This window comes from Piliocolobus tephrosceles, chromosome 7, assembly GCF_002776525.5.
Source record: "Piliocolobus tephrosceles isolate RC106 chromosome 7, ASM277652v3, whole genome shotgun sequence".
Classification (NCBI taxonomy): Eukaryota; Metazoa; Chordata; class Mammalia; order Primates; family Cercopithecidae; genus Piliocolobus; species Piliocolobus tephrosceles.
Window position 1 is genome coordinate 55,264,835 of NC_045440.1, and position 10,073 is coordinate 55,274,907.

At 48.6% G+C, this 10,073-nt stretch overlaps 1 protein-coding gene across 1 annotated transcript; it reads left to right on the forward strand.

Moving 5' to 3' along the window:
- The first annotated feature begins 595 nt into the window (after nt 1–595).
- Nucleotides 596–3,013, forward strand: SOX17 (SRY-box transcription factor 17). The gene is made up of 2 exons (XM_023184240.1): nt 596–1,101; nt 1,712–3,013. Exons 1-2 carry the CDS (start codon nt 795–797, stop codon nt 2,629–2,631), a joined length of 1,227 nt encoding a protein of 408 aa, XP_023040008.1. The 5' UTR covers nt 596–794; the 3' UTR covers nt 2,632–3,013.
- The last annotated feature ends 7,060 nt before the right edge of the window (nt 3,014–10,073 follow it).

Here is a 10,073-nt window from a genome sequence, read left to right on the forward strand (position 1 = left end):
AATACTGGATCCAAAACGTCGTTCCGTATTTAATCTTGCTTTAGAAAATTAGGATTTATCTTGGACACAGCATTTTGAACATAACACAGGCAAGTTAAGTCCTGGGGGAAAAATTGTATTTTTAAATTTATTATCAACGGTGTCTTTCGCATTCGAGAAAACACATTTGAAGAAGATGCCCGTGCAGTTCCTTGGAAGTAAACTAGGTCACCCACCACTGAAACACCCTCGGCTTCTACAAAAAGATGTGCTTTAAAGAGAATAGAATGGACGCTCAGTATGATCATCTAAAGGACCTTGGGCAGGTACGTCGATTCCAAAGTACAATCAGCCCTCCCAGACGGCTTTTCAAGTCTCCCTAACCCGGGTGGGAGAGGACGCGGCGCCAGAACCCGGCTCCCGCTATTTTTCCCGGGAACAGGGGTAGTCCTGGGCGCGGGGCCGGGGGAGGGGCAAGGGGCGGGCGTGGAGTTGGACTGGGACTTGGGACTCGGACCACGGCCTGGGCGTGGGCCTAACTACGCGGGACCGGCCCGCCCTCGCCGCTCCATTGGCCACATCTGTGCAGAAAAGGCCCTGCGGCCCAGGGGCGCCCGCAGTGTCACTAGGTCGGTTGGGGGCCCTGGGCACGCCGTAGACCGCGACAGGCCAGAACACGGGCGCCGGCTTCGGGCCGGGAGACCCGCGCAGCCCTCGGGGCATCTCAGTGCCTCGCTCCCCACCCCCTCCCCCGGGTCGGGGGAGGCGGCGCGTCCGGCGGAGAGTTGAGGGGAGCGGGGCCGGCCTGGAGCGCCATGAGCAGCCCGGATGCGGGATACGCCAGTGACGACCAGAGCCAGACTCGGAGCGCGCTGCCCGCGGTGATGGCAGGGCTGGGCCCCTGCCCCTGGGCCGAGTCTCTGAGCCCCATCGGGGACATGAAGGTGAAGGGCGAGGCGCCGGCGAGCAGCGGAGCGCCGGCCGGGGCCGCGGGCCGAGCCAAGGGCGAGTCCCGTATCCGGCGGCCGATGAACGCCTTCATGGTGTGGGCTAAGGACGAGCGCAAGCGGCTGGCGCAGCAGAATCCAGACCTGCACAACGCGGAGCTGAGCAAGATGCTGGGTGAGTCCGAGTCAGGGACGCAGGCGGCCGGCCGCGCTGGCGCGAATCGCTAGGCCGCTTTCTTAAGCCCCAAACGGTGTTCTTTGCGAGCCTGACGCCCGAGACCAGGGTTGTGCAGCTGCCACGTCCTTTCGTAAGGCTCTCAGTTCCCTTCCCGCTTCCCGTTCTCCGAGCCTCCACAGTAGCTTTCCGCCTTGCTCTCCGGCTCCCGGATTCCCCAGGTGGCCGGGGGCGTGGGTCCAAAGGCTCTGGGAAGGCGACTTCCCGGCACCTCTGAGCGGCGCAAGAGCACCCTTGGCCCCGAACTGGGCCGGTTGTGTCCATCCCTCGACCCCTTCCCTAGCTAGGTGTCCTTTTCTGTTTCTCGAACGACCGGGTGATGGGTGAGCGGAAAGCTGCTTCCAGGAGACCAAAAGAAAGGGGTGCCTTTAGAGGATGGGTGTTCCCCAAGGGCTCGGACTCAGGAGTCCCAGACCTCCCTCTTTAACTTCACCCCAGTTGCGCAATTCAAGGTCTGAGGGGAGAGATGCGTCCGGGTGGGGGAGGGGCCTGGGGCGGGAGCGCAGCCGATAAACCCTGCGCCCCTTTCCCGCTTCCTTCCACTGTGCAGGCAAGTCGTGGAAGGCTCTGACTCTGGCGGAGAAGCGGCCCTTCGTGGAGGAGGCCGAGCGGCTGCGCGTGCAGCACATGCAGGACCACCCCAACTACAAGTACCGGCCGCGGCGGCGCAAGCAGGTGAAGCGGCTGAAGCGGGTGGAGGGCGGATTCCTACATGGCCTGGCCGAGCCGCAGGCGGCGGCGCTGGGCCCAGAGGGCGGCCGAGTGGCCATGGACGGCCTGGGGCTCCCGTTCGCGGAGCAGGGCTTCCCTGCCGGCCCGCCGCTGCTGCCTCCGCACATGGGCGGCCACTACCGCGACTGCCAGAGTCTGGGCGCGCCTCCGCTCGACGGCTATCAGTTGCCTACGCCCGACACGTCCCCGCTGGACGGCGTGGACCCCGACTCGGCTTTCTTCGCCGCCCCGATGCCCGGGGACTGCCCGGCGGCCGGCACCTACACCTACTCGCAGGTCTCGGACTACGCTGGCCCCCCGGAGCCTCCCGCCGGCCCCATGCACCCTAGACTCGGCCCAGAGCCCGCAGGTCCATCGATGCCGGGCCTCCTGGCGCCACCCAGCGCCCTGCACATGTACTACGGTGCGATGGGTTCGCACGGGGCGGGCGGCGGGCGCGGCTTCCAGATGCAGCCGCAACACCAGCACCAGCCCCCGGGTCCCGGACAGCCGTCGCCCCCTCCGGAGGCACTTCCCTGCCGGGACGGCACAGACCCCAACCAGCCCGCCGAGCTCCTCGGAGAGGTGGACCGCACGGAATTTGAACAGTATCTGCACTTCGTGTGCAAGCCTGAGATGGGCCTCCCCTACCAGGGGCATGACTCCAGTGTGAATCTCCCCGACAGCCACGGGGCCATTTCCTCGGTAGTGTCCGACGCCAGCTCCGCGGTATATTACTGCAACTATCCTGACGTGTGACAGGTCCCCGATCCGCCCCAGCCTGCAGGCCAGAAGCAGTGTTACACACTTCCTGGAGGAGCGAAGGAAATCCTCAGACTCCTGGGTTATTATTGTTGCTGTTGTTGTTGTTTTTTAAAAGGTGTCTTGGCATATAATTTATGGTAATTTATTTTGTCTGCCACTTGAACAGTTTGGGGAGGGGTGAGGTTTCATTTAAAATTTGTTCAGAGATTTGTTTCCCGTAGTTGCATTGTCAAAAACCCTATTTCCAAGTTCAAGTTAACTAGCTTTGAATGTGTCCCAAAACAGCTTCCTCCATTTCCTGAAAGTTTATTGATCAAAGAAATGTTGTCCCGGGTGTGTTTTTTCTATCTTCTAAAAAATAAAATCTGGAATCCTGTTTTTTCGTTCTACTAGTACCTCTGTCACACTAGTTTTATCAAAACCCAGTTTTTAAGATCAATGTTAAGTCTATTAGTTAATCTAAATTTCTCATCCTCTTGAAAAGGGTGAACATAAATGCCTTTAAGGACTATATCTAAAAATAAACGTTAGGATGTCTAAGTTTGATGTAATTGTTTCAGGAAGGAAAAAAGAAAAACATTCTGGAATGAGCCTACTTCATTTCAAGTAATCTTAGCTTTTAAAATGAACGGTTAATTAATATTTTCAATTCCAGTATATCACTTTAAGTAGAAGGGGATGTTCAAGTAATTTTGGTTTTCTAACTGTTGAATCATAAGCTTGACCGGCCCACAGAGTCTTTTTGGGTGTTTTTATCTGTGTTCTGCCATCTCCTTACACTACACTCCTCCGACATTCAGTTCACCCAAATCTTCACATTTTTACACCTTGGGAAGTGGCATTGCTGGGTTTAAAATAAAGGAGTCACAGAAACTAATCAAAATAACATGTGCATTATGACAACTTTTAATACACTTTAGCATTTTATTTGAATAATTTTTTTTTGCTTTTAGATTTAATACATACATGGACGATGGCACAAACTTAGGGGAGAATTCATGAATGGTTTGTAGTGTCCCTATCTATCACCATTACTTTATCAAGAAGAAACTGAGTTACAGGGTTGTGAGTAAAAGATGGGTATCAGCTGCTGTAATCAGCCATGCTAATTTGCTGTGGCACGTCTCACCACATTTTACAGATTGAGGCGTAAATGGAAACAGGTGACTTATAATGGGCATTTCCTGTGCCAGATGTTTGTTCAATGCCGTTCTAAACAGTTTGAGCCTCAACAAGCCTGCAGGTTTAGGTGCTATTTATCTCATTTTGTAAGTGAAGAAAGGAGTCACCAGGCCTTCCCCTGCCACGTATATGAAGGCTTGTGTTACAAGTTCTTTTGACATATTTCTCACCTGTTTTCCTCTGGACCAGGGTGTATTCATGGGTACTGGGAGAATTTACATTCTGTTGGTGACAAACCATACAATTATCCTTAGCAGCAAGTGCTATAGAAAAAGGAAAGGCTTGGAGGATAGCTTACAGCATTTATATGGGAGCGATGTCTGAGCTGAAATGATTGACTGGATTCTCTTGGAAAAAGGCATGGAATATGTTTTTCAGAAGGGATTCCTGGAATGTGAAGGATAGACAGTTTGAGTGAGGAAAGGTAAGTTTATTTTGTTAGGCATAGCAGGCTTCCTTTAAAAAGGTTAAATTCTAACTCTTAGCTGAGTTTCTGCTTCCAGCCTGAGCTCTTTCTCCAGGATGTCCCAAGAGTTCCCAGTAGATGAAGTGGGCAGAAGGGCTACCAGGCTAAGTTCAGGGTGGTGCTCAGACTACACTTGGCATTTTCATCATACTCAGTCAGCCCAAGAAGACTCACTCAGCTGTACCCTTGGCTGCCATCTCTTAACGATATTAAGACAAGTACAGAAAAGAGAAAGAAGAAGAGTACTTGGGGGAAGGATCTAAAGTCCTGTAAATTACATCCTTAACTCCTAGGTGCAGGTGGAAAAGCAGTAAGAGCTAAGATTGTTAAGATATTGTCCATGCATTTACATGGATGGAGGGATTTGTCTTCACAAATAAATTTTTTTGGGTAGAAGCATCAAGCCAATTCCTTCTCTTTCCTCAAGCATGCAGATCAAGTGACTGCAGGTAGCAGCTAGTGATTTTTTTAAACTCCTAATTTTAATTTTTATGGGTACAGAGTGGGGTATATATTTATGGGGTACATGAGATGTTTTGATACAGATATGCAATGCGTAATAATCACATTACGTAGAATGGGATATTCATTCCCTCCAGCATTTATCCTTTGTGATACAATCCAATTATACTCTTATTTTAAAATGTACAATTAAATTATTATTGGCTATAGTCACTCTGCTGTGCTATCAAATACTAGGTCTTATTCCTTCTATTTTTTTTTTTGTTGTTGTTGTTTTTCCGGTAGTTTTAAATTACCAAAACATTTGGTATCCTTAAACCCTTTCTCATTTTAAAGTACCGGGATGTGGGCCCTGGTGGCAAAATTAGAAGTAGAGCTTTGGGGTCTATTACAGACCGTTATAGTTTTAAAGTGAACGACAGAATGTAAAACTTCTGCCTAGGTTGAAAGACTCTATGTCATCACCAAGTGCACAGACCACCCCGCCCCCCCACCGCCCCCTGCCAGCTATGACATCACCAAATGCATAAATCCCCTCTGTGACATCAGCAAGTGCCTGGACACCCCCATGACATCACCAAGGACGTAGACCCCTGTTTCCTCAAGTAGATTCAGATGAAGTGACCACAGGTACCAGCTAGTGATTTTTTGAGACAAAATATTAAATCTGTCAAGTTTTTACTGTTTTATTTTGGAGACAAATATACATAAAGGATACATTGCTTTTCTCCCCATATCTACTTTTGGTACTTTAGAATTACATTAGGAGGTAAGAATCCAGCTCTTTTATGAGCTAAGATAGCCAGATTTGATGCCAGTATAGAATGTGCATGCCTTTGAGACATCCAGAGCAATAAGGAAGAGGGTATTTTTCCCCCCATGAGAATGCTGACTATATCTCTATTAAAGCTACCAGGTAAGTCTGATAAATTACAGATAAACTTGTAAGTTACTTATACAAGCAGTTAAGAGATAATATTACAATGAAACAATTTATTTTACTTATTATTCTTATCAGTAGATTATTGTATCTTTAGTTTGAATCACGCTGCAGAAGATACCAGCTTGAATTTGTACTGATATTAGGAAAAACACGTACAAGCCAAAGGAATTCAGATAAAATGGAAAGGGGTGCAATGAACCAAAAGACATCATGTCAGCCTAACATTTTAAAATGTCCCATTTCATTTTGTTTCTAATACTGTGCCTGTCACATAATAGATGTTCAACATTCCCTTCCTCCCCCTGTTCCTCTCTGATTTGTTTTGACAATAGTGGACAGGGAGAAGTATTTTACATCCATTATTTCAGCACAAATTTATTTTTCCTGCTTACAAGGTGCTTCCTTCTGGGTCCACAATATTCATCTGAAGAAAAATGGCACTGATGTTCCTACCCAGTCCCCATCTGGAGTAGGCTCAAGTTCCTCCACAGGGTGGGCTCCTAATGGACAGAGTATCTCTTTAGGTCCTCTGGCCTGGGATCCAGCAGCATCTCAGTTTCTTGCTATAACACCTATCCCTACCCTCTCTCTAATGAGAAGGTGGCTGTGTGCTTTCTCCGGAATTATCTAGCAGCTTTATGGGAATAATTCAGTTTGCACCATTCTCCATATACAAACACTGAACCCTCACCACTGATATTTCTCCCAGGTTGGTTCAAGATACTGGAAACTACAATGTCTCAGTGCAGCACCTAGTACACAGCAATTGCTAAATAAGTTGTTGTGATAATAATGATGTTCTTTAATGTAAAAATTTCTCTGTAGCTCAGATTCAAGAAACCATTTGGCTAAATAAAATATTTTAAAAATCTTTTCTTGCTGAAGAAATTTTAGCTTTGACCATCTTATTTCCACTTGAATTGAAGTCTTAAACATTTTGCCAAAGTTGACTTCCTAACAAGTATTCCCCAAATTGATGTTGCTCCAAAAGATGATCTTGTGAGGCCACTCTGTGTGTGGAGGTTCAGATAAGGAAAAAAACAAACATCAGTAGCTGTGCTGTGGATCCCAGTTCTGTGAGTCAGTGCCCTCCCATAAGCCTGATAACTTGTTAGGCAAGAAAAAGAACTGTGGTGCGTATGCAGTGAAGCCCAGCAGTTTTCTGCTCTTGATTAAGGACTGTCTCATTTTCACTATTACCAGACTTGTCACGGGTAAGTGCTCAGAAAACTGACTGAATAACTTGCTTGGTAGTTGGTACCTCAGTTTTCTCTTGGGAAGCCCCAAGGAAACTCAAGAGTTCCTGCTTTGCCCCCTCTTTTCTATTAGAGACAGTCACCTGGTGGCTATTATTCCTTTCTCTTGAACAATGTGTTTGAACACAAAACTGTAACCTCAGACTGTAAACTACTGGAGCAAGGACTAGAGAATAGCTCTATGAATAAAGCCAGCAGTATCTGTCCTCCGGAAGAAGAAAAATCTCTGCACTTTGAATCAGAGGTTCACCTGGCTCAGAAACTTAGCTCTGTGAGTTTGGAGACATCACTGACCATTTCTGCACTCCAGCCAGCTCATCTGTAAAAAGCAGGGGTGATGGTAAAACATTTTGCCAAAGTCGACTCTGGATAATGACGAAAGCTTCACTGAATTGTTGTAGGGATTAGATGAGATTACGCTGAAGGGACTGCCTCAGTGCCACAGAAAGTGATCTCTCCCTCTCTCCGGCTTCCCTATCTTTTGATTTTATGTATCTCTTTCTATCTCAGCTGACTTTGGGAATGTAATTCCATTCTTCCATTGGGAAAGAAAAAACAACAGTAACTCACCTCCCCCAGGTGCTTTCCTTAGTGGAATGATAATTTTATAGCCTTGTAAGATTGTCTGTGTTTGCTGGAGACACAGCATCTGTGTTTTACTTTGTGCTTTGGACAGCTCAGCTTAGTCTCTTTGATTATAAAATGAGAAAAAAATAATTGTCAGTTGGAGAACTTTGTATAGAATGTCTTAATACATAGGAACTCCCATTTTGCATGAAAATCTTAAGATCTTTATAAAAGGGACAGTTAACTGGAACATAGTGAATGTGGTATCAAGCTTGCCAACGTTTATCTTTCTGTTAGCCCCTCCTCCCACCAGTATGGCTTCTGAAGTCCTGAATCGTATTTCCATGCCGTTTACTTTTTGAGAAGTGAACAGGGTCTGAAATCTTGAGAATGAATAAGCAGAGTGTAATGGGGAGAACGGCAAATTAAGAAAAGATTCTGGCTTCCAGTAGTTCCAGGTAATACTGAAACGCGATTCGCAGGCTTTTAAATCCCTCAGTCCTCAGAAGTTATTTCTATGAACTGATGGATGTGGGCAGACTGATAGAAAGAAAATTAGTAGACACCAGCAAAATGGAAGGAGCAATTTTATAGCTGCCCACTATATAGTGGATTCTTCTGCTTTTTAAAATAAATATTTGTTTGGACTTTTGAATTCAATAGTAAGGATCAGAGGTGCACACATGTGCACCGATAATATTGATCTGAAAAAGCTTACTGAGATTACAGGAAGAAGAAATAGAAAATAAAAATTTAGGTTTGTAGTTTCAATAAAGAGACTGTGGACATAGAGAACGTATAGTTTTATTCATTTAAAAATAATTTTAAAAAATGTAAACAACACACATGCTTACAAAAACTCAAACAACATTGCAGATGGGCTTGTAATACAGACAGAGTTGTCAGAAGTTTCCATCTCTCCCCAGCCCCAGTTCCACAAGTCAGAATCAATCCCTTTTTTCTTCCCTCTACTGGGCATTACCTACATTAATAATTCTGCTTGTCTAGTGGTTAATTAATTAATTTGCCTGCATGGCTAACTTTAGGCTTATGAGCTTTAGACATTTACTTTGCTAGGACAGCTAAGAATTTCCTGCCCCGCTCTTCCTCAGAATGTTGTTTCTTCTTTATTTCCACTTCTGTTATTGTCTTTTAAAATCCAGGACTACATACCCTTTTCTAGTTCCATCGCGAAGCCAGGAAGTCTTGATTCCTCACTGGGAAAGGTGAGGACATGGATGCCTCCACCCTTCCCTGAAGCACTCCTCTCCTCTTCTGCGGAGACGGATTTTTCAAAACAGACTGGGGTAGGGGGGACAGCACACAGAATATTGATGCACGCGTCATATGAAAAGGGGTGTGTGTGTGTGTATATACATATACACACACACACACCTGCAAAGTGCTGTTATATATATGTGTGTATATATCTATTCCAGCATTATCAATCCCAGACAACTGGGGCCGCTTACAGCCGCGCTGTGACTTTAAATTCACTCACTTCTTACATCTACTGGGAAAAGAGGATTTGTTTCCCTAAATCCTATAAAAGGGGCAAGCCTTAGGCGCAGTGGCAGCCCCGTTCCCCGCACCCTCCTGCCCTCGGGTCCCGGGAGTCCCTCCTGCGCGGGCGTACGAGGCGCTAGAGGTCACCGGAGCGCGCTCCCGTCGCCAGGGACTTACACTCCTCCCGCTGCTACATTAGGGCGCATTAACAAAGCTCCGGATTCACTTTAACTTAAAAGATTTTAGGTCTGATGGGGGAGTGGGGCTAGGAAAGCTCGGCCAGCTTGGCCCGAACCCATGCGGCCACCGCTGTCCCCAAGAAGAGACCGCGACGTCGCGCGCCCGCATCGTGGAGTTTTGAGCCCTTAGCTTGGTGCCGGGGCCCGCCCGGCGCTAGATGAAAGTGCTAGTGTACTCGGCCTAAGCCACGGTAACTCGAAGGTGAGAATGCAGCTTCGCGGTGCAGCGGCTCAGGGGCCTGCCTGCCGAGCCAAGGCTTCGGAAGGTCCCAGCGCGACCTCCGGGACAGGCTTTCCTCTGAGGAGGGAAGGGGAGGGCATTTGTGCATCTGCACGTTCTTTCCTGCGGAGGGGAAAATCAAACCCTGTAGCCGTTCGCTGCTGGGTAGGGATCGGGCGATGCTCGGCGCCCGAGTTCTCCGCGGTTCAGGTGGAGCCCGGCGGCGGGAGCTTAGGTTCTCCGTGGGCCACATGGTCTCAGAAGAGGTCCCGCGGCCCGGGGGCGCCCACAGTGGCGCTGGATCGGGGGGGATAGCCGGGGACTGGGACTGGCCCGGAACGCGGATGGCGGGTTCGGCCTCCGAGACACGCGCAGCCGTCTGGGCATCTCCGTGCCTCGCTCCCCACCTTCTTTCCCTCCGCGTCTGGCGGAGGGCTTAGGGGCGCGGGGAAGGCCTGGAGCGCCACGAGCAGCCCGGATGCGTGATACGCCAGTGACTACCAGAGCCAGACCGGGAGCGCGCTGCCCGCTGGGCAGGGCCCCTGTCCTTGGGCCGAGTTGCCGAGCTCCCTCAGGGACTTGAAGGTGAAGGGCG

Coding starts and splice junctions, on each gene's coding strand:
- SOX17 (XM_023184240.1), top strand. CDS start 795: ATGAGCAGCCCGGATGCGGGATACGCCAGTGACGACCAGAGCCAGACT. Junction 1,102..1,711: donor GGAGCTGAGCAAGATGCTGG/GTGAGTCCGAGT, acceptor TCCACTGTGCAG/GCAAGTCGTGGAAGGCTCTG.